Source organism: Eutrigla gurnardus (genome assembly GCF_963514095.1).
Source record: "Eutrigla gurnardus genome assembly, chromosome: 14".
In the NCBI taxonomy this organism is placed as follows: domain Eukaryota; kingdom Metazoa; phylum Chordata; class Actinopteri; order Perciformes; family Triglidae; genus Eutrigla; species Eutrigla gurnardus.
The window spans coordinates 80,780-104,969 of NC_139937.1; the positions used below are offsets into that span (position 1 = coordinate 80,780).

Below are 24,190 nucleotides of genomic sequence, written 5' to 3' on the forward strand. Positions count from 1 at the left end.
TAAAATGTGTTCCGAATGTACTGTATACATGGCAGTAACAAAAGTGTCCGTTATGTCTCTCGCGCACACCTGACACATCTCTGGACCGGCGGCGACATAATGGATGGATGGTCTTGTCACTATCGGGGATTTTAAATTTGATTTTAATGAAAGCCAAGCAGGAGAGAGCTTTTCTCTGCCTGCTCCTTCAATTAAGAAGGAGCAGGACAGCGCAGCAACGTCAATTTCTCGTCAGATCTTTATATCTACCCTAAGCTCTAAGCTTATATATAGTATATTATATACTACATATAATAGTATATAATATAATATAATTGTATTTATAATATCACGGCCAAAAGCTCTGTGCACCTCCGGATGGCCATAGCGCGGGGAGCTCACAGGGATTGGGGTTTGTTTACCGGCGTTGCTATGGTTTCCGGTCTTGTGTGTTACATAATACATTTCATTTTAATTTAGAGGCGCCTTTCAAGACACCCAAGGTCAATGATGAATGAAACAGGCGGTCGAAACTGTTGTGCATTAAGCTTTATTGTTTAGTGACTCTTTTAGTCAGATTCCATCTAATGTAGGTAAAGTAAAAACCATTCAGGTAGTAAATGTTGAATGAAATTAACTAGGACTTAAAATTTGCAATTTGGTTCACCATGGACTAGGCCCACATGTTTCAGACCTTATCAATAATTTATAATTATATATAAGTAAAAGTAATGTTACAATTCAAATGGTATGATGTTTTTTTGTTTCCTCTTCTGTTATTTTCAGAATGAGGGAATTAAATGAGGATGAGGCTTTGTCTGTGAAGCAGGTGGATTTAGGGTGCAAGTGCAGCTGGAACTGGAACTGGCTGAAGTTGGAAATCTCAACCACTATTGAAACAAAGACACACATTTTCCCATTGTCTCATTGTATCAAAAAAATTGACAAGAAAGGCCATGGCAGGTGTACACTATGCATGAGGGAGATCAATTATTCGAACAGAGGGTCCCAAGCACTAGTGGCACACTGCAAGACTGAATGCCATGTTCGAAAATTACGTGACATTATCACAACACGTAGTGTGGCACCGGTCCTTACAGAAGAAAGGCCAGCACCAGCACAAGGACCTGAAAGGATAAGGGAGCAGATTCTGACCCCTGTGCACACATCTGATCGCATAGCTAACGCAGAGGTAGGCAAGGTTGTTAAGGAAGCATAAAGGGAAAGTGTTGTAGGCCTATGCAAAAGTGTAGAAGACAACTTTTAAGTATATTATTTTCTTGAAGCAAAAGCGTATTGGTCTCTGAGAATGTGTTTAGTGTAATTTACTCCATTGTTTCCCTTTTTAGGCTATGGTTCTGGGAGTCATTGCAGAGCAGTCCCTTCCATTATCAATTGCTCCCGTCCTTGTTAATTTGGCCCAGACTCTTGCACTTGACAAGATGGCTTTGGCACAGTTAAAACTGTCACGCACAGCAGCCACATACAAAATGGTTAATGGCCTTGCACGTACTTTCTCTGAAAGGACAGTTTATCAGCTAAATAGATGTCCCTTTTCTCTTAACATAGATGAAAGCACCTGTAACAGCAACAAGAAAGTACTTGCAATGTTGGTTAGCTACTACCATGAGGATAAGGAGAAGGTGGTCGTAGAGCATCTTGGCTCTCTTGAAGTCCAGAAAGTGACTGCTGCCAGCTTGGAAAAGTCTCTCACTGACTTCTTCATTGAAATTGGCATTCCGTGGCAAAATCTGGTGAGCATCATGATGGATTCGTGCAGTGTCATGCGAGGGAGCAAGTCAGGTCTGGAGACCAGGATCCGCCATTCACTCTGCCCAACTTTGCTGGACATAGATGGGGACAGTTGCCATCACATCCACAATGCAGCCAAAAAATTTGCGGAGCCTTTTAACCTCTTCCTTGAGAAGCTATTTTCAGATCTGCACACAGATCATCAGTGGTCTCCAGATCAGGTATGCATTTTGTAGTTGTACAGGCGATGTATACATTGTAGTTGTACAGGCGAGTCATTTTTTATTTTTAACTTTCGTAGGTGATGTACCTCAAGGAAGTGTGTCAGTTCATGCATATCCCTGCCACCAATCCTCAGAGGTTTGTGCAGCATCGCTGGCTCTCTGCATATAATGTGAGCATCGCCACAAAGAGAATGCTGCCTGCATATAAGGTGCTATATTATGGCTTCCTGAGTGCAGAGGACAAGGCGCTTTACAGGGACCCTCTGGAGGCGCTCTTCAGACAACACAACGTAAGCGAGAAGGCACAACAGCGGATCTTTTCTCTGCATGGGGACCTTAACAAGAAAGGTAGGGTTCTCCTGAGCATGCATTAGTTTGAACACATTGGAAAAGTACTTTTAATTCAATTTATCTGAATTGTGAAACTATAGTTTCTCCATGGTCTTGGAAGGAAAATGAAGGTATAAACTGTTGAATGTGAAAGATACAATATTAGGTAGAAACACTATGTGTAATCAATCAATCTATAAGTATCAAGTATGTTAACATGTCATAAAACAGTCCTCCTGTACAGTATTGCTGACACATCTTGACATTTTTAATTGGATTTGTGCCAAAAGCTAATTTTACTTTACCATTTTACCTATTCTATTCTCTTTTAGCTATGACACAATTAGGGAAAGACAGAAAGACAAGGGTGAACTCTAAGATTTGGTTTGAGGACACAAAAACTGAGCTACAGCTGAGTGTGTATCAGGGTGTGCTCGCCATCCTGAAGGAGTATGTCATGGTTTTCCAGGTTGGTATTGGTAGCATTTGGTCAAACTAATATAAATAACTGCTCTAAAGTCAGAGAAATTAAAGTAATCCTTTCCAGTCTACATGTTGTAAGCACATACAGTGTGTTATGTAGGCGTGCCAAGTAATGGTGACCAACACTGAAATATGTTTAGAATAAATTCATAGATTTAAGAAGCCCAGAATTTGTGTGTCTCTACATGTCCACATGTCAGTGTATTTTAGGCCTACTTGGGATATCTGCATAACATACTGGCAAAAGACAATATTAACACTGTTTCAAAAAGTGGTTATTCTTGTCTGGGGTTCACTTGCTTTGGAACAGGACAGCATGACTGAAAGCCACATTTAGCTTTTTGAAATATCAGGGGAGCAAAATGTTGGCGCATAACCTAACATGATATCTGTTGAAATATTTTCCAGGGGAGCCAAACCTTGGTGCACAAGCTTCACGATAGGCAGCTAGAGTTGTTCAAACTCTTCATGAGTTGTTTTATCAGAGCTGAGCACCTAAAGGATGCAACTCCTAAAGAGATGGCAAACCTCGTGATTGAGGGAAAGATGCTCCCTTTCGCCCAGCTTTATGTTGGAAGAGAGGCGGATTCATTCAGAACCAAGAGTCCTCGACATCCTGTTAGTATACTCTCAAAATGACCTCTTACATTGCATTAACAACAGTTCGGACATGATATTGGCCTATTCTTTCAATATATGGTCAATGTTAATGCATTGGTTTTGTTCACTTTAGCTCCTCAAGACATTCCTGGAGTCGGTCTCGCAGGCCTACATCACAACTGGCCTATATCTACAAAAGAAACTACCTTTGGAGAACCCCATCCTACAATCCCTCTCTGCTGTAGACCCCATCCTCAGAGGTCACTCGCAAGCTGTGATCCATTTGAAGAAGCTGGCCACCAACCTTCAACACTTCACAGACCCTGAAAGTGATGTCCACCTAGAAATAATGGGGTACAGTGTGTCTCCAGATTTGGCCTCATTCAGTGAGGGAGAGGACATGGTCACTTGGTGGGCCAAGGTCTTCAATTCTCAAAAGTTCCCTGCATTGAGCAAAGTCGTGAAAGCCGCCCTCTCCATCTTTCATGGCCCATTGGTGGAGGCCTCCTTCAACCTTATTATTCAACCTTCAATCCACATTATTGACCCAAAGAGCAGCAACATGGCTATCCCTACATTTAATGCATTCCAAACTGTTAAATACACACTAAAATCAGGCAACATGTCCGCCACTCAAATTTTTAAGAGGGACGATCCCAAATATGGGAAATTGGATCAAAGGCTGTGTCAAAACATCAAGTCTGCTGGGGCAAGGGATGCGGCTAGACGCCAAAAGAACCAGATTTCAGCAATGGAGAGGGCTAAAGAATATGGGTACGAGAAAGCACAAACTGCTGAGGACAGTAAAAGGGCTGCACTTGAAGCCGAAAAGAGGGCAAGAATGAAGCATGCGGCCAAACAAAGGCGTCGGGCACTCGAGATCCTGGTGGCAAAAAAAAAGAAGTAATTCTGTCAAAATGACAATGAAAATGTTCTTTTGTTTGTTGTATTAATCCGTTACTCTAGCTATTGCTAATATGTTTACAATTCAATAAAGAATGGAATAGAAATCTTTGGCCCTTTTCATCATTGCGCCCCTTCCATGGTCTCACGTGGGATCGGCGCACGCACCCAACAAGTCGCCGGTATGTACTCACTTTTTTGACCCTTCACCTGTTTGCATCCCTGGGTCTGAGCGGCGCGCGAGGGCCACGCGGGCCCCGGTGTCCCGCCGTTCTGGTGTTGGACGGGAATCCGGTGCAGCTGTGGAGCGCGGATGGTGAAGACGCCGGTGGTGATGATGATGATGATGAGCAGCCCGGCGGCTCGTGGAGGCACCGGGGTCTCGCCGTCATTATGTCTACTGCTGTGCGCTCTGACCCTGTTTTGTGATATATGACAGACACAGTGTCTCCCACTGTATAATTGCTCCTCAAGTTTTAATTATTCCCGCATGCCAGGTGCGGAGAATGTGATCTCAATTTTTATACACAAGACACGCTACGCGACTATAGGAGTAGACTACAAGACAGTTTGCCATCTCATTACAAGAAAAATCCAAATTCTTTGACACATTTTTTTTACAGTAACGCAAATAGTTACTTTCCCTGGTAACTAGTTACTTTTATTATAAAGTAATTCAGTTACTAACTCAGTTACTTTTTGGAACAAGTAGTGAGTAACTATAACTAATTACTTTTTTAAAGTAACGTTCCCAACACTGGGAGTCATACACGGACGGAAATGCTATGTTATCCTTAGCTTCAACAGTGGTCACTGCAAATTCAAACTGAGCAGCTAACTCTTGCTAGTTTTGATTCCTCTGTGTTTTGTTACATGAATAGATTGAAACAGTAAAACAGATTCACTTTATTGACCACAAATTTAGTAAAAAATGATTAAGAGCAGCTGTTTTTCCAGGCATTGCAAACGAAATGAAACATTAGAAAATGGAAATGTGTGTCTATTGGAAACAATAGCTCAATACAAAAATATAGGAGTAACGTTATTGAAAAACTGCATGTTGTTAGTCAGATGTGTTTAATATTATGTTCGTTTAATTAAGCTGGAAAAAAAATCAAAGCCTGGTGATTGCCATAAACATAAAAAAAACAGCACATACTTGCTTAAATTGAATTGTGAATTGACTGAAAAGTTACTAAGCACTCTTTTTAATTCTGATTGTATGGTAAGCTATACGTTTTTTTAATATTGTACTGTCATGACAGCGATGGTGTTGTGGGTTTTCCTTCTACGTAGCATCTTCAAAAGTGTGCATTGAAATGTGACATAGAATTTTATACATCACATTGTAATTTCTCCATCTATTATCAAAGTATGTATTAGTAATACAGTGAAAAATAGTAGAAATGTGAGTATTTGGTTTACATGTTGATTTACGGTGTGTGTCCCTAAATTCTCTCTCCATACATTAGGAGGGCATTTATCAGAATCTGACATCTGTGGACCGACGCTAAAAAGATTTCCACTCTCCTGAGAGCAGAGAAAGAGGGTAAGGAGTGTTTGCCATGATGACACATTATTGGTTAATTGTATTTCACACACATACAGTGGTGGCCAAAATTATTAGAACACCTGGCATATTTAAGAGGTTTCACTTGTGAATTTGTTGAATTGGCCATAAGAATACCCATAAAACGCATGAAATATCTACAAAGTCATCATTATGCTCTATAAACCATAGAATAGTGCCACCATAAGCTGATTTAGGTCATTTTCCTTACAAAAAACAAGCTAGGCCTATTTCACTGTCAATGTCACACAATCATCATCTATCTATCTATTGTACATTCAAAGGAAAGCCTTTGGCTTGAGTTGCAGAAGGCATGGGATAGCATTAGTGTTAAAGTTCTCAGGAAATATAATGACACTATGCCAAAGAGATGTGCTGCTGTAATTGCTGCAAAAGGTGGACAAATATTAAAGTTAAAAGTGGATAAAAACATAAGGACTCACTCCATCTGATATTTGTTGTGCTCAGAGCAACCCACTGCATGTTTCATGAACATTATGAAATTAAATCATGTTTTGGAGTAGAAAAAAAGGTCAATATTTTCTGATCTGTCAGGTGTTCTAATAATTTTGGCCACCACTGTAGCTTGGGGGTTGTGCAATATAATTTGTATTCACGACAAAAAATAACTATAGTGGTATAAATGTATTGGTTGATTGTATTACCTAATTGCTAATCTTTTTTTTTTTTCTTCTTTTCTTTTGGGGGGGGGAGAAGATGTCTTATCTGAGGCGCTGGAGAAAAATTCGTTCACAAGCCGCATCAATTGCACTGCAAAGTAGCAGTGAAGGTAGTGGCCCTGACAATTTGGTGTCCAATCAAGCTGAAGCCCAAAACACTAATTCACAATCAGAAGGATTTGGTCCTTCAGTAGGTGTTTCTGAAAGTCTGGAACCCAGTCAGAGTGATGTAAATTCACCAGTAGAAGGAAACAGTAATTCTGATCAAACAGATGAACTTTCTGATCTAGATTCAGATTTTGGATACAATGCATATGTTTTACTCTGAACAAGACTCAGAATCTGCACAGGAAGATGAAGTGACCCTCCAAGAAAAGCTTGCGTCCTGGGCTTCAACAAGTAAATGTGGAAGAAGTAACCTTAATGAACTCCTTGGTATTTTGCGGGACGAAGGTTTACCACTACCAAAGGATTCCAGGACATTACTTGGAACACCACGTTCCATACCGACTGAGGAAAAGTGCGGTGGACAGTACATTTATCTCGGGATTACATCCTCTGTTGTGAATATTATCAAACAGAATACTGCGTTTTTGGACAATTCAAACTCTGTGGACTTAGTGGTGAACATTGACGGAATCAATCTTTTCAAGGCATCTCCTCGCCAGTTGTGGCCAATTATCTGTACTTTCAGTGATTTTGAGCCTTTTGTTGTGGCACTGTATTATGGCACCTCTAAACCTGACTCTGTTGATGATTATCTTGCGGACTTTTTAGCAGAATACACACAACTACAGGAAAACAAAATAGTTGTAAATGGCAAAGAAATTAATGTTCAGATCAAAGCATTGGTTTGGGATGCCCCTGCTAGAGCATTTGTGAAATGCATCAAAGGGCACACTGGATATTACAGCTGTGAAAGATGCATTGTAAAGGGAGAGTATAAAAACAAAAGAGTCGTGTACTTGGGAGACTACCCTTTAAGGACAGATGTAGCATTTGCCAATGGGCTTTATAATGACCACCAGCTTGGGGTATCCCCTTTACTTAATGTAGGGATAAATTGTGTCACAGGTTTCCCACTAGACTACATGCATCTAGTGTGTCTTGGTGTTGTGAAAAGAATGCTGTGCTTCTTTAAAAAAGGACCGCCTGAATGTAGACTGTCACAAGGTCAGTTGAATGAGATTTCAACTCTTCTTGTCTCTCTGTCTGGGAAACTTCCTAGTGAATTTGCTCGCCAACCAAGATCCCTAACGGAGTTAAATTGGTGGAAAGCCACAGAGTTCAGACAATTTGTCCTATACACTGGACCTGTTGTGTTAAAAAAGGTATTGCACAAGGATCTCTGCCTAACGGTAGCTCTATCAATACTTCTAGACTCATGTGAGAGAAGGCGTGTTGCTTACATGGACTTTGCAAAACAACTCTTAAGCTACTTTGTAGCAAAATGTGAGCATATATACACGGCAGTTTTCCTGGTCTATAATGTCCATAGTTTGAAACATCTGGCAGATGACTGTAGGAATTACCAATGCTCTCTCAATGACATATGTGCATTTCCATTTGAGAATCATCTGCAAGTTCTCAAGAGATTGGTGAGAAATGCCAAGAATCCAATCAGTCAAGTGGCAAAGAGACTCATTGAACAAGAGAGGGCAGGGGGCCACCCAAAAGAGACAGGGAAGAAGAGTTGGCATTTTGTTGCTGAAAATGAGAGAAATGGGTGTTTTCTCTTGCACAACGAAGACTTTGCCTTTGTTAAAGAAAAACGAGATGGCAGTTTGTTGTGTGACATAATATCTCAAAACAGCCTGGAAAGTTTTTATACTGTACCTTGCGACTCCAAGCTCATTAATGTGGTGTTTGTTAGAAACTTGGACAGAGTACGGAAACACCGCAGGCTTCTTGACGTGTCTGATATTGAACGTAAAGTGGCTTGTCTGCCATATTGTTCAGGATATGTGCTTATGCCTTTACTTCATCGATTTGAGCGAAAAGTATAAAAAGAAAATAACTTCTAGATGGAATTTTGACTGTTTTTTTACCCAAAGGGGAATTTTAACTGGGATACCCCACTCAATCACTTAGAAAAGGAGTTTGGGCAATACATTATTTTGTTTGATGGTGCTATTGTGAGAATATAGTAAATCTATCACACAAACTCTCTCTGGCAGGGCTACTGTTCGCTATATATTTTGTATGCATGTTCAGTTACTTTATAGGATGGCTTGGGTTTGTGCAGCTAGGAAAGAAAGGGACCGCGAAGAAGAAGGTGTGGTGCCAGCAAGCTGGGTTGACATCGACAAGAAGTTAGTCTTTTGGCCAAATGTTGTAAATGCAGCCAAGTTCATCATTGAGCGCCGCAAGCCAAGTGATGGATGGAAACGGTTTACTCTGGTCAAAGTGAAGCTCAGATCTGGTATGTACAGTCATATTACGGTAAATACACTTTGACTTGAATATCATGCCATGTCAATGTTTTGCATTGATAACCTTGGTTTGGCAATGTTTCATAGATGATTACCAACAATGTGAAAGCTGGGACCAAACAAGTGGTGCAGAAACAGAAGGAGGAGCACAGTGCACCAGAAGAAAAAATAAAAAAAGGCGACATGAAGACTTCGATTATGAGGAAGGTAATTGTGCTGTGCCTATTTAAGTAAATATTGCATATGCTAAACATTTGATTATATGTCTACTTCTTTAACACCATCTATTCTCTTTAAATTACACAATAAGTATCAGGGCCTGAAATTTGCTGCGGGATTGCGGGTATCGCGCATTATTTGACCGATTCCCGCAAATCTCACACTCATAATGCGGGAAATTCCCGCACATATTTCAAACCAGCCAACTACTGGTACACTACAGGAGCGCTGTGTTAGACAGTCTGACTTAAATGACACACACGTCTTTGTTTGTATAGTTTAGGTAGCCTACTGAACTGAATAAAGTTAGATGTTATAAAACACACACGCTGCTGCAGCTGTTACACATCTGTTGCGCTCTGGTTCAGCCATCGGTGCTCAGATGTTGGTTAGATCTCTTCCAATATTGAACTCTTTTTATACAACATGCAGCCAAACACCAGGTTAAAGAGAGAGGAACAGCAGAGCTCCTCTGACAGCTCCTTCCTGCAACGAGCAGAGTTTTTTTTTTAGCAGCGCCGTCTTTAGAGGTGAAGAACACGCACATGTCCGCCCGACTTTAACACAGGGTTTTCCTGCCTATCTAAGGTGATTTTGGCGCCCATGGGGGGCGATCAGATGCAGCGTCTTGCACCAACTCACCGTTTAAAAGGAGAAGGAAGCCCGTATGTGGAAAGACATCGCGAGATGTAGAATGAGTTTTATAGAAGAGAAACACACGTATGTCAGGACCGCTGACTTACATAATCAGAACAGACATGTCCTGTGATTATCAGCCTTGTTTCATATTTAATAGAGGAGGGACAATATCTGAAAGTACAACTGTCAAGCCAGGGAAAACCCTGTAACACTGAGTTTGCAAACTGAGTATTATACCTCAGCATGTGACAAATAAAATTTTGAACTGCAGTGTAGTTGCAGCATCATTTATATCTGAAGCATAATATAGACCTGGAGTCCCCCCAACAAAGTAAAATCCCCCCCATGTGAAGCCCTTAGGGGGGGAATTCCCCCCACTTTTGGAAAATGAATTTCAGGCCCTGAGTATCAATAACACAGTGTATCATATTGCTCCTTGATCATCAATGCTAGCATCATACACAGGCATATCGTAAGTCTACTGATAGTTTTAGTTTTATATTTCAAGTTTTTTCACTTTCCCACTGGACATTTGTCACTCAATTAGGTGCTTGTGGTGGCAGCTTTGTGGAGCCTGAACACATGGTAGAATCACCTGATTTGTTTGCAGATGATGATCATGCCATCAGTGATGAAGGTAAGTTAAACTGCCTTGTGACAGGAGTGATGTTGATAGGAATATTGAAGCAACTTTTAAATTTGAGGATTTGGTGACAGCCAGCAGATTTTAAATAAATCAAGCTTTAAAATATAGAAATTTTCAAAAAACGGCATCATTAGATAAGATTTTCATGACTTTTTTTATACAGACTATATTCGAGAGCCAGAGAGCCAAGGTAGTCCAAAAAGGTGCAGCTCCAATCCAGTGGCAAAACATGGATCTGCTCCTAGAAAAAATAGAAAAGAGCCTACACTTCCAGCTGCTCCACAGAAAGTGCGACCTCTCCACCAATCTCCACCAAGTTCGGAAGATGACGACACTGCACCCTTCACATCAAGGAAAACCCCTTCCTGTCCACCGAAAACAAAATGTTTGTGTACAGTTCTATTTCATTATGGCCTTTCTTTTTTGATAGTTGGGCTGATTTTTGACCTGATTTGTTTGAAGATGATGATGATGAGCATGCCATCAGTGATGATGAACCTGAGATCAGGGATGATGATCATGCCATCAGTGATGAAGGTAAGTTAAACTGCCTTGTGACAGGAGTGATGTCGATAGGAATATAGAAGAACTTCTAAATTTGAGGATTTGGTGTCAGCCAGCAGCTTTTAAATTAATCATAGTTCATTTATATAGCTTTACAATATAGAATTTAAAAAACAGCATAATTTGATAAGATTTTCATGACTTTTTTTTTTTACAGACTATATTCCAGAGCCAGAGAGCCAAGGTAGTTCGAAAAGGTTCAGCTCCAATCCAGTGGCAAAACATGGGTCTGCTCCTAGAAAACATAGAGAAGAGCCTACACTTCCGGCTGTTCAACAGAAAGTGCGACCTCTCCACCAATCTCCACCAAGTTCGGAAGATGACGACACTGCACCCTTCACATCAAGGAAAACCCCTTCCTGTCCACCGAAAACAAAATGTTTGTGTACAGTTCTATTTCATTATGGCCTTTCTTTTTTGATAGTTGGGCTGATTTTTGACCTGATTTGTTTGAAGATGATGATGATGAGCATGCCATCAGTGATGATGAACCTGAGATCAGGGATGATGATCATGCCATCAGTGATGAAGGTAAGTTAAACTGCCTTGTGACAGGAGTGATGTCGATAGGAATATAGAAGAACTTCTAAATTTGAGGATTTGGTGTCAGCCAGCAGCTTTTAAATTAATCATAGTTCATTTATATAGCTTTACAATATAGAATTTAAAAAACAGCATAATTTGATAAGATTTTCATGACTTTTTTTTTTTACAGACTATATTCCAGAGCCAGAGAGCCAAGGTAGTTCGAAAAGGTTCAGCTCCAATCCAGTGGCAAAACATGGGTCTGCTCCTAGAAAACATAGAGAAGAGCCTACACTTCCGGCTGTTCAACAGAAAGTGCGACCTCTCCACCAATCTCCACCAAGTTCGGAAGATGACGACACTGCACCCTTCACATCAAGGAAAACCCCTTCCTGTCCACCGAAAACAAAAGGTTGAATATTTTCACTGCTTTCTACAGCCAATCTTATTTCATGTCTTACAGATAGTGTCCAGAGGAGCACGCCTGACTCAGAGGTGAACATTCGTCGGGTGATCGGCAAACACCTGAAATTTGCCCCAGATAGGCAAAAAGGCGGGAGAAAGAAGGTGGATGACGGGAGTGAGGAACTGTAATATATTGTAAAAATGTAAATAGTTAAAGGGGACTTCGGCCATTTTTGACCCCTATATAATTTTCCTGAGGGTGACCCAATGTTGGGGGAAGCAACATTGTAGGTGGTTGTATCATTTTCAATCAGTTTTTTTGCTTCCCCCAATGCTGGGGGGAAGCAACTGTTTGAAAGGTTTGTTTTAGTCTAGATGTCATTTGTTTGTACGGATATTTGAATTGTTTTTTACTTTAATTTGAAAGTAAAAAACAATTTTTACTTTAATTTGAAGTTTTTAATAAATGTTGGTTACCGATTTTTGTTTTTAAACTTTTTTCTAGACTTTGAAATTGGAGGCTGATTTCAACCCAACATTCAATTTTGATGTCAAGCCAACGAGGACTCTTAAGCTCAATTTGATATATATATATATATATATATGTGTGTATACATACATACTAAAACAATTGTATTCAACGTGAGAGTCCAAACATAATCCAAGATCTCTGTAACACAGGAGGTAAATGTAATGTCGACGTTGGGATATGACGTAATCCATATGACAACCATAATGCAATGGTCATCCAACGTTAGAGTCTAACTAAAATCCAATGTGTATTTAGTGGTGGTGCTTGACGTCAAGACAATGGTAGGGTTTGACGTAGACCTAACTTTCAAATCAATATCATAATCCAATGTCTATTTAAGGTAAAAGGTTGACGTCAAGGCTACTTACAAAATCAAATGTCTATTTAACGTTCAGGGCTGACGTCCAGCCAACGTTAAATTTTAACGTAAACCCAATTTTCAAATCCATATCATAATCCAATGGTAATCCAACGTTGGAGTACAACCAAAATCCAATGTCTATTCAACGTAAAAGGTTGACGTTAAGCCTACGTACAAAATCCAATGTCTATTTAACGTTCAGGGCTGACGTCCAGCCAACGTTAAGTTTTAACGTAAACCCAATTTTCAAATCCATATCATAATCCAATGGTAATCCAATGGTAATCCAACGTTGGAGTACAACGTTGTTCTAATGTTGCATCAACGTCAAGTGTCTGCTGGGAAGTGGAAGTTGGCTTTAGTTCTAACCAGGCTTAACCAGGTAAGCGCCGCGTTTGGTGGAATACCCCTCAGGAGTTTCTCCAGGTGCCCCGCCCCTTTTCCTTCTGTTTTGCCCCTAGCCCACTCACATCTGCTGGGAGCCCACCTGGGGGTGGAGAAAACCTTGCAGAGGATCAAGCCACAGTTCTACTTGCCAGGAGTAAAATGAGTAGAGGAGGTTTACTGTCGCAGCTGTCTTGACTGCCAACAGGTTGAAGACGTTCATGCACTTGTTACCTCTAACCGTGCCACCACCTGCTCCCTTGACCTGATTCTCTCCTCTCATCTCCAAGACATCTCACACGACATCTTGTCATTCCTCACCACCCTGATCAACTCCTTCCTCACCTCAGGTGTCATTCCAGCGGCTTATAAGACAGCTACATTGAAGCCCCTCCTAAAAAAAAACACCCCTCAATGCTGCTGACATCCGAAACTACAAACCTGTATCTCTTCTTTCATTCCTCTCTAAAACCCTGGAATGTGTCACCTACAACCAACTTTCATCCTATCTCTCACAGAACAACCTCCTTGACCCTAATCAATCAGGATTCAGGACTGCTCACTGCGTCCCTGCGAGACGCCAGAGCCTCATCCCACTCCTCCGTTCTCATTCTCCTCGACCTATGGTGCATTTGACACAATCAACCACCAAATCCCTCTCTTCACCCTGGCTGAACTTGGCATCTCTGACTCTGCTCTAACCTGGTTCACATCATACCTGACAAATCGCACCTTTCAGGTCACATGGAATGGCTCTATGTCCAAACCCTGTTCTCTGGACACGGGTATCCATCAAGGCTCAGTACTAGGACCGCTTCTGTTCTCATTATACACCGGATCACTAGGCTCTGCAATAACATCACATGGATTCTCTTACTCTTGTTACACAGATGACACCCAAATTGCAACTCGCATCTCGGAATGTCTTACAGACATCTCTGTCTGGACAACTGCACATCACCTCAAGCTTAACCTGAATAAAACTGAACTCCTTTTCATCCCGGGGAAAGACAACCCTCGCATGGACTTGTCGGTCACTGTCGAGGGCATCACAGTATTGCCTTCATCAACTGCGAGTAACCTGGGTGGAATCCTTCATGACCAACTATCCTGCACCCCCAAAAATCACTGCTGTGGCCCGATCCTGCAGATTTGCCCTCTACAATATCCGCAGGATCCGGACTTTCCTCACAAAGGACGCAACGCAACTCCTGGTCCAATCACTGGTCATCTCCCGCATTGACTACTGCTTCTCTCACTGCAGTAGTCAATAAACCATTGCAGCGTATCCAGAACGCTGCAGCACGCCTTGTCTTCAATCTACCCAAATTCTCCCATGTGACCCCCTCCTCCGTGACCTCCAATGCCTCCCTGTTGCAGCTCGCATCCAATTCAAGACGATGGCACTGGCCTTCAAGGCAATCGATGGAACGGCACCCATCTACCTTCAAACACTGGTCAAACCACACGCCCTGACGCGAGCACTTCGCTCCTCTAGCCGGCTAGTACCACCATCGTTGAAATCAAACATATGTCGCTTAGCAGGCCCGACTCTTCTCTGTTCTGGTCCTCAGTGGTGGAACGAACTCCCGACCAATGTCAGGACAGCAGAGTCAATTGCCATCTTCCGAAAAAGGAAAGACTCACCTGTTCAGACTTCACCTAGACTCTGCACAGCATGACCCACTAATAACACACTATGTTGTTACCTATTGCACTTTGATTAGCACTGTTGTTCTTAAGGTATCCTTGCTGAACAGCTACTTCTTTATTCAGACAAGCGCCTGGTCTGCTTGAGATTTCCGCCTAAAAGTGTGTTAAGGCAGTGTTTTCTCACCACTAGGTGGTGCTGTGGGTGATATTGGGACTTTGAAAAGATAACTTTACAAAACACAAACACACGTACAAATTATTGCACTTCACATTTGTAAAGTTTATTCTACATATCTTTGGTGGTAAAAGTTGGACAAGATTATGCAAATGAATAAGAAAGAAGTCAAAAATGTTACTCACATAAGATGATCCGCAAATATGCAAACCCTTTTTTACATGTAAAAATCTTAAGAGTAAGATCTCAAGTACCTGTTGGGGTGCGAAAAGAAATAAACATTGGTATTGCACAAAATACTATACTCACTACACTAATTGGGGAATGGAACCTTTATATTGTCCTTGTGGATCTGGGTAGCGATCAAGTATGTTCTAGACCCAGCAACAAGGTATCATAACTGTGACCCATTCCCAGTGGTCCATGTTGCCACCCAATAAGTTGTCGGTTGAGGAGCATCTGCTGATCACACCAGAGATCAGAGTTCCAACAGCTGATATGTCTGCTCCAAGCTCAGCCCTCCAATTCTGGCCTCTAACAGACATGATAAGATATTTTTATTGAACAGAGCTTTATTGTCCTCAGAGGCATTTTTTTTTTTATATATATATATTGTCAGGAAGACAACTACACAGAGCAGTGTCAGCAGAAAGCTAGGAAGGTACTGTAGCTGTTTCATAGTCAGACAATATGGCTCAAATGCACTGAAGTTTATAAATGAAACTAAAAACAAATGTTGGCTGTGTAGTATTGCTAACCTTGTTGATTTTAGCATTGCCTGATTTAGCAGTTTGCACAGCTAGCTGTCAATAACATCTCCTAACACTAACATGCTAGTTTAACATTTGTGCCAAGCAACAAAAGCCATGTTCGTTGTTTATTATGATAATGTTGGTGGTGTTTTCTTACTTGTGAATGAGCCATAGCAAGTCAGCTGTTGTGCTCCTCTTCCCAACACTCTCTCTTGTTTGTCCTCCTCAGTAGCACAAGTAGTGTTCTGGGGGAGCGGCTTTGGAGAGAGGTCTGAACAAAGGGGGCAGGTTTTTTTCGGTTCTGCAATGCCTTCAAAGTCAAGTCTTTGTGTTTTTTTCCAAATTACCTACTCTGAGTTCAACTAATTCAGATTAAATCCGATACCAACTAGGCTACTCAAAGAAGTATATCCCTGAGTTAGCAGGTCCTTATTAGTTATGATCAATGGGTCTTTATTAACAGGCTATGTGCCACAGTCATTTAAAGTAGCTGTAATTAAACCTCTTCTTAAGAAGCCTACTCTAGATCGAGAGAGATATGAGGAAGGTTTCGTGCCACAGCGGGTCATCATTCTTTTTTTGTAGTGTGCACTATGTGGCTCAGAGATAGAGCCAGTCGTCCTCCAATCGGAAGACTGGCAGTTTGAATCCCGGCTCCTGCATGCAGTCTGCATGCCGAAGTATCCTTGGGCAAGATACTGAACCCAAAATTGCCCCCGATGCTTCGCCATCGGCGTATGAATGACTTAGATCCTGATGTGCAGGTGGTTCCTCTGCCATCAGTGAATCATCAATGTGTATGTGAACAGGTAAAAGTGACTGAATGTAGTGTAAAGCGCCTTGAGTAGCTAGTTAGCTAGAAAGGCGCTATATAAATGCAGGTCCATTTACCATCCAGGGGTTTTAGCAAACTACAGACCGATATCAAAGCTCCATTTTCTCTCTAAGATCCTTGACAAAGTAGTCGCTAATCAGTCGGTGACTTTCTAAATAACAACAGTCTACTAGAGGACTTCCAGTCAGCATTTACAGTACATCATAGCACAGAGACAGCTCTGGTGAAAATTAAAAATTACCTTCTAATCACGTCTGACAAAGGACTGGTTTCTGTACTTGTCCTACTAGAAGTTAATGTGTAATGCAGCTTCAAAATCAAGCTTTGATTTTGAAGCTGCATTACACATTAACCATGAGAACCTATTATGTAGACTGGAAAAATGAATTGGCATTAAAGGAACATTAAGCTGGTTTAAGTCATATTTATCCAATAGATCTCAGTTTGTGTATGTTAATGAAAAATCCTCTAGGCACACTGAAGTTAAATACGGTATACCTCAAGGTTCTGTGCTCGGACCAATTCTTTTCAACTTATATATTCTTAGGGTTAGGGCTAACCCTAACCCTAACCCTTTAGGCAACATTATTAGAAGACACTATAAACTTCCAATGTTATGCAGATGATACTCAGTTATATCTATCAATCAAGCCCAAAGAAAAAAATCAGCTGGTTAAACTCCAGGCATGTGTTGATAACATAAAATCCTGGATGACCTGCAATTTCCCGATGTTAAACTCTGATGAAACGGAAGTTATTGTACTTGGGTCTAAACTCCTGTTTACTATTTAAAGATATAGCCACTATTGATGGGATTGCCATCGCCTCAAATACTACCGTAGGAAACCTTGGAGTTATCTTTATTATCTCATTATTGCAGCATATACTGCTACTTGATCCCTTAATTTAATAAATCAGCCTGGACATGAGATTTATTTTCCAGTCAGCACAGCTAAATATATCCTCCATCACATGGATCATTATGTTTTTCACATTATTTCCACACACGTTTCAGTTTTTTATTGTAAACATTAATATGTGCAGTTTTCTCTGTTGTGTTTTTAACTGTACCAGAGTCTATGGCGGTGCTGGTCGGAAGGTTGGTGCTGGGGTTAGAGGTCACATTTCTGGTCCCTGAATGGAGCATGTCAGTGGAGCATTTGTATAGAGCTTTAACACCCAGAATTCATCAACCTGCTTGAAATGGTAAGATATCAAAAATAGAAAAAAAAATATTTACAATAACTAAATAAAACAGAAACTGATAAAACTGAGTAAAATGCACCCTAGGCAAGGCAAGGCAACTTTATTTGTATAGCACATTTCATACACAAGGCAGTCTCAAAGTGCTTCACATCATAAAATGTCATCCATCCATCCATTTTCTACCGCTTATCCTATATTCAGGGTCACGGGGGGGCTGGAGCCGATCCCAGCTGTCATTGGGTGAAGGCAGGGTACACCCTGGACAGGTCGCCAGTCTATCACAGGGCTGACATGTAGAGACAAACAACCATTCACGCGCACATTCACACCTACGGGCAATTTAGAGTCATCAATTAACCTATCCCCATCCTGCATGTCTTTGGACTGTGGGAGGAAGCCGGAGAACCCGGAGAGAACCCACGCTTACACGGGGAGAACATGCAAACTCCACACAGAAGGAACTCGGGCCGACCAGGGAATCGAACCCGGAACCCTCTCGCTGTGAGGTGACAGTGCTACCCACTACGCCAACCTGCAGCCCTAAATGTCATACAATAAAGTAAAAAAAAAATTTAAGAATTAAAATAAAATAAAGGCAAAATTAAAATGCATAGAAAAACTCTAATTGAAACCAGCCAATAATAAAATAAAGTTTAACATTTAATAATAAGAATAAAATTAAAATAAATCATTAAAAACAAGAATATCAAGGAATAGAAAATACAGTGCAGCATAAGAAGTTCACAGATACTTACTTGATTGATTACTGAAAAGCAGCGGCAAACAGATAAGTCTTCAGTGTTGATTTAAAACAGCTGAGATTTGCAGCAGACCTGCAGCTTTCTGGAAGTTTGTTCCGTAAAAACTGAAGGCTGCCTTTCCATGTTTGGTTCTGACTCTGGGGACACCAAGCAGACCTGTCCCAGATGATCTGAGAGGTCTGGATGGTTCGTAGCTAAGCAGAAGATCAGAAATGTATTTTGGTCCTAAACCATTCAGTGCTTTGTAAACCAGCAGTAGTATTTTAAAGTCAATTCTTTGACAGACAGGAAGCCAGTGTAAAGATGTGAGAACCGGAGTAATGTGATCCACTTTTTTGGTCTTAGTGAGGACTCGAGCAGCAGTGTTCTGAATTAACTGCAGCTGTCTCATGGACTTTTTAGGGAGACCTGTGAAGACACTGTTACAGTAGTCGAGCCTGCTGAAGATGAATGCATGGACAAGTTTTTCCAAATCCTGCTGAGTCATAAGTCCTTTAATCCTTGATATATTCTTTAGGTGATAGTAGGCTGACTTTGTAACTGATTTAATGTGGCTGTTGAAGTTCAGGTCTGAGTCCATGACTACAAGTTTCTGGCTTTGTTTGTGTTTTTTAGCATTACCGCTTGAAGCTGGGTGCTAACTTTTGACTGTTCTTCCTTGGCTCCAAAAACAATGATTTCAGTGTTGTTTTTGTTTAATTCGAGAAAATTCTGCTCCATCCAATTATTGATTTGCTCAATGTATTTAATCAGTGCTGGAATTGGACTATAGTCCCCTGGGCCCAGTATTTCAAAACTTGTAATCCGGATCAGAATAATCAGGATAATGAAATCCTCCTTTTCTCAGTCATGGATCAAGGTGATCCTGCTGACTTTATCTGAGTATTTCAAAACACTGGCCGGGTGGATCACCGTGATCCCGACCTGGCTGGATACGGATTACCAAGTCTCAAATCTCCGCCTCCGGATCTGAAACATGGCGAACTACTTCACGGAAGGAGCAGCTGGGAACACGACTTTCACGTCAAAAATGTAAGTTTACCGTCGTCTAATGTTTAGCGGTTTAAGGACCATATGAACGCCAACCAACATATCGTGCTAGCTAACTATATGAATTGTCACGTACTGAAAACCAGGCTGTAGTGATCTCTAATTGAGCTGCGGCCGTGCTAACGGTAGCTAACTCGGCTCCATTGACTTGCGTGTTAAGCAGCTAGCGGGCAAGCGGTTGCTGGCTTTGTTTACGAATTTTGCGGTCCATGGTTTGATTTACAAGGTAATTAATGTGACGTACATTATACCATAACTGTTTAAACTAACATCAACCTGTTCAGAGTTTATTAGCTTTACGTCATTGGCAACACAGCAGACTGAAAATAGGCTACATGTGTACAGACCAGACTGCTACAGTGCTTTGGAAACCTAACATTACACTGTGTATATGTGTGTTGTGTATGAACTATGCAGTTCATTCAGAAGTGTCAGAATGCTACAGTAATGCTGGGAAAATCATGCACACAATTTCTGTGACTATTGTGGCTTCCCAATGAAGACAAAGATATTAATCATACTCCTTCCCTTTCTTCTACTTTCAGAGCCCACTCAGCTATTAAGGACAGGGTCTGTATGCGTGCTGGAAATCCTTGGAAATGCTTCAATTGCAGTGATAAGTTGTTGGATTTTGAATAAAGTGCTGGAAAGTGTTTGAAATTGTAGTTGCATTATTTTCATGTATTATAGCTTAATCAGTGACACAATTAGATAAAAGATTTTCCATCCTAATTTGTGTCCCTTTATGTAGAAGGCTCTCACTAAACATAATTGTGGTAATTTAAAGCAAAATCTGATTTGGTTAAGTAAAATAATCAGTTTGTACACAAACATAGCCAAACACTTTTGCTACACCTTAAATATTCTTAAATTACTCCAATTTGTTTCAAGTAAAGCACTGACAATTTAGATTAAGTGTAATGAACATCTTGAGTAACAATATCTCGGAGAAGCGGAGCTGAGACATTGTCAACCCAAGTCAAATCCACCTCTGAGGTGGGATCCAAATGATCCTGAAATTTTGGTATCAAGCTGATCCAGAGGGGTATTCCACCAAACTCTCTAATTAAAGCAGCGCTTACCTGGTTAAGCCTGGTTAGAACTAACGCCAACTTCCACTTGCGGCTAAACCCATTCCATTAACGCATTTCAGCCGCGCCTTGTTGAGGCTAATTCAAGCCAGGTTAACGTTGTCGTGTGTTACGCCATTCACGGGATATGAAGCCAGACCAGAACCGTGAATGTCGAATCATCGAGAAAATGGCAGAAAAGACCAGAGCAGAAATTATTGATGGAACTGTACGAGGAGTACAAACCCATCATAACCAAAAAAAAGGGAATACTGTAGTGATAAATAAAAATCACGAGGCTGCTGGGCAAGAATTGCCGAACGATTAAATACGGAAGTACCGTTAAGAGTAACATGTTCTAATATAACACTGACTACAACTTCTCCAACGTGAGGATAGTGTAGAGGTAACGTGCCGGTTTTGCACACGGCCGGCCACGGTTCAATTCTCGACTATGGAACTTTGTGAAACTTCTTTCTTTGGCCGGAACTCTCTCTCTCTCTCTCTTTCTCTCTTTTTTTTTAAATGAAAATGCATCTACATTGACCAACTCATTTATCTCAACAATTCAATGAACCTATTAATGAACTCACCTGAAAGGAATTTGTGTGGCTGAAAATTGCATGCAGCAATGCCTTTGTCATTGGGATCTATAAAATGCTATTAATAATAACATCTTTATGCCTATCATGTTTTTGCAAGTTATATTTGGGTTCTGGGGAAATTGTATGACATATTTATCATAGTTAAGGTAAAATGTTGGTCTAATTCTCTGATCTAAAGACAATTATAGAGGCAAAAAAAAATAAAAAACACACATGAGATGTCCTCGCCGGGATGTGAACCTGAGATGCCCACATTTGAGGGCAGGAGCATCACCACTCACCCAACTGGGGGCTTTAGATAATGATATGGCCAGTCGGTCTTAAACAAAATAAACGATTTATTCATATTTTCTTAATTGCAAGCATGTATTTTTAGATGCTTGATGAAAATATAGTCTGTTTGTACTTGATATATGTAATTTTGGTAATTTTTGGTATTTCACGTGACGAAATCACGAGGACTAGGCTTGGCGGAACCTTCTGCTGGTACAGTTGTTTCCGACAGACGGACTTCTCTGAAACCCCTGCTAAAGTAAGCCTGATGGTTAGCCTGCCCCGGGCCAGGCTAGTTTGGTCGGATACATTCCCATGATTACTTAGCGGAGAGTGCATCAAGTCACGTTGATGGAACGCAACTCTCGCTAAAGGTAACGAGGCTTATCGAAATTAGCCCGGATTTGCGCTTAGCGAGTTTGATGGAATACCCCTCAGATCTCTGCCTTACGTTTTGAAATACCCAAATCTAGCCCTTTATCTGGATTCACGGGAGGATTGGATTACCAAAGCTGAATCCTGATCTTCAGGATTGGGATTCTCTGGATCTGTGTTGAAATACCCAGTTTTCAGATCGGATCACAATTTAATCCAATCCGACCAGGATAATCCAGTCAGATCACTTTTGAAATACTGGGCCCTGGTGAAATTGTTATGTAAACTTGTGTATCGTCTGCGTAGTTATGGTAACATATTTTGTTGTTTTTCATGATCTGAGCCAGTGGAAGCATGTAGATATTGAACAGAAGAGGGCCCAGAATGGAGCCTTGGAGCCATGGTCTAGGAGTATGTTGTGATCGACTGTGTCGAATGCAGCACTGAGATCAAGTAATACCAAGACTGAAATTGTACAATTGTCCGTGTTTGAGTGGATGTCATTGAAGACCTTAACAAGAGCTGTCTCGTGGCTGTGCTGTGGTCTAAATCCTGACTGGAAGACATCAAAACAGTTGTTCATTACCATGAAGTCGTTCAGCTGCTTAAAAACTGCTTTTTTACTCAGAAATGGGAGGTTTGATATTGGTCTATAATTGCTCATTAGTGAAGTTTCTAAATTGTCCTTTTTTAAGAGAGGCTTGATAACAGCAGTTTTCAAGGCCTGTGGGAAGACACCTAACAGAAGAGACGTGTTTACAATCTGTAAAAGATCTGGGGTCATGCAGTTTGATGCATTTTTGAAAAGGCCTGTTGGCAGATTATCAAGGCAGCAGGAGGAGGATTTCAGATGTTGTATGATGTCCTCCAACGTTTTATGGTTAATCACATGAAATTGTGCCATGGTTTCTGAATTGACCTTGAGTGGAAACATGGACAAAACATGTCCTGCACCTGATGTGGAGGCACTGACTGCTTGCCTAATTTTCTGGATTTTTTCTGTGAAGAAGGAGGCAAAGTCATTGCAGGCCCTGGTGGAAAGCAGTTCAGGGGCTACTGACACTGGAGGGTTTGTTAGCCTGTTGACAGTAGCAAACAAGGTCCGGGCGTTATTGTTCTTTTTGGCAATGATGTCCGAGAAGAAGGATTGTCTTGCATTTTTCAGTTCCAGGTTGTAGATTCTAAGTCTTTCTTTATAGATATCATGGTGAACCTGGATATTTGTTTTACGCAACCTACGTTCAGCTTTCCGACACTCTCTTTTTTCTGTTCTTACCAACGTGGCATTTCTCCATGGAGACCTTTTTTTGCCAGGGACCAGTTTGAGCTTAGTGGGCGAAATGGCATCAATAATATTTGTGATTTTCACATTGAAATTGTCAACAAGCTCATATACTGAGACCCAAGGGAGGGAGGGTGTGGAGGAGAACACCTGGATAAATGTTTCACAGGTGTTTTCTGTGATATACCATTTTTTGATGACTTTTCTTTGAACATTTGTCTGCACAGAGATAGCACTCTCAAAGAAAACACAGGAATGATCAGAAAGAGCAACGTCAGTCACAACAACCTTAGAAATGCTAACACCCTTGGACATGATCAAGTCCAGGGTGTGACCTTTGTTATGAGTGGGCTCTGTCACATGCTGAATCAGTCCATAGTTATCAATGACACAACACAGTTCTTTAGTCCCTCTGTCATGGAGTTTGTCAACATGAATGTTAAAATCACCAACAATAACTGTTATAAGAATTTTGTATAACCTCATGTCTTAAAGTTTTCTTTGTTCAGGTAACAGCTTTATGTGTTGAACTGTTTATTACTTTAGTATCCCAATTGCTGACCTAAATGTTATCAGAGGCCTGGTAGTCATGATGTCTTGTTCTGCATGAAGATTAACTGTCAGTGACGCATTATCTCCTTTGCTTTTAAAAGTCTCAAGTCACAACAGTGATTTGAGCACTTTCTCTGTAGCATCATCACACGTTGTTGCATTGTAACTGCTCCTCTTGATCAAGATTAAAGTCAGACGTCGACTTTACTTCTGTCTCTGATCTCCTCCTTGGGTGAATTTATTCGTTTACGGGCAAATTCTTTTAACATTTTGGTGCCCAACGTGGGGCCCAATATCTGTTTCTCTTCTCCAACCACCGGAACTGAATACCTTGCAGGGGGAGTCCAGGACTCCTACAGAAATACCTCAGCTG

At 41.0% G+C, this 24,190-nt stretch overlaps 2 protein-coding genes across 3 annotated transcripts in view; one reads left to right on the plus strand and one right to left on the minus strand.

Moving 5' to 3' along the window:
• kiaa0319 (KIAA0319) overlaps nt 1–24,190 on the minus strand; it is a 109,671-nt gene that overhangs the window by 54,512 nt on the left and 30,969 nt on the right. The window lies entirely within an intron of this gene.
• On the plus strand, nt 1,210–4,275 carry LOC311024808 (uncharacterized protein; the record flags this gene model as incomplete). Its single annotated transcript, XM_084027388.1, has 6 exons — nt 1,210–1,952; nt 2,033–2,228; nt 2,271–2,303; nt 2,618–2,754; nt 3,177–3,386; nt 3,502–4,275. The coding sequence occupies exons 1-6, from the start codon at nt 1,332–1,334 to the stop codon at nt 4,273–4,275; spliced, it is 1,971 nt and encodes a 656-aa protein (XP_083883514.1). The 5' UTR covers nt 1,210–1,331.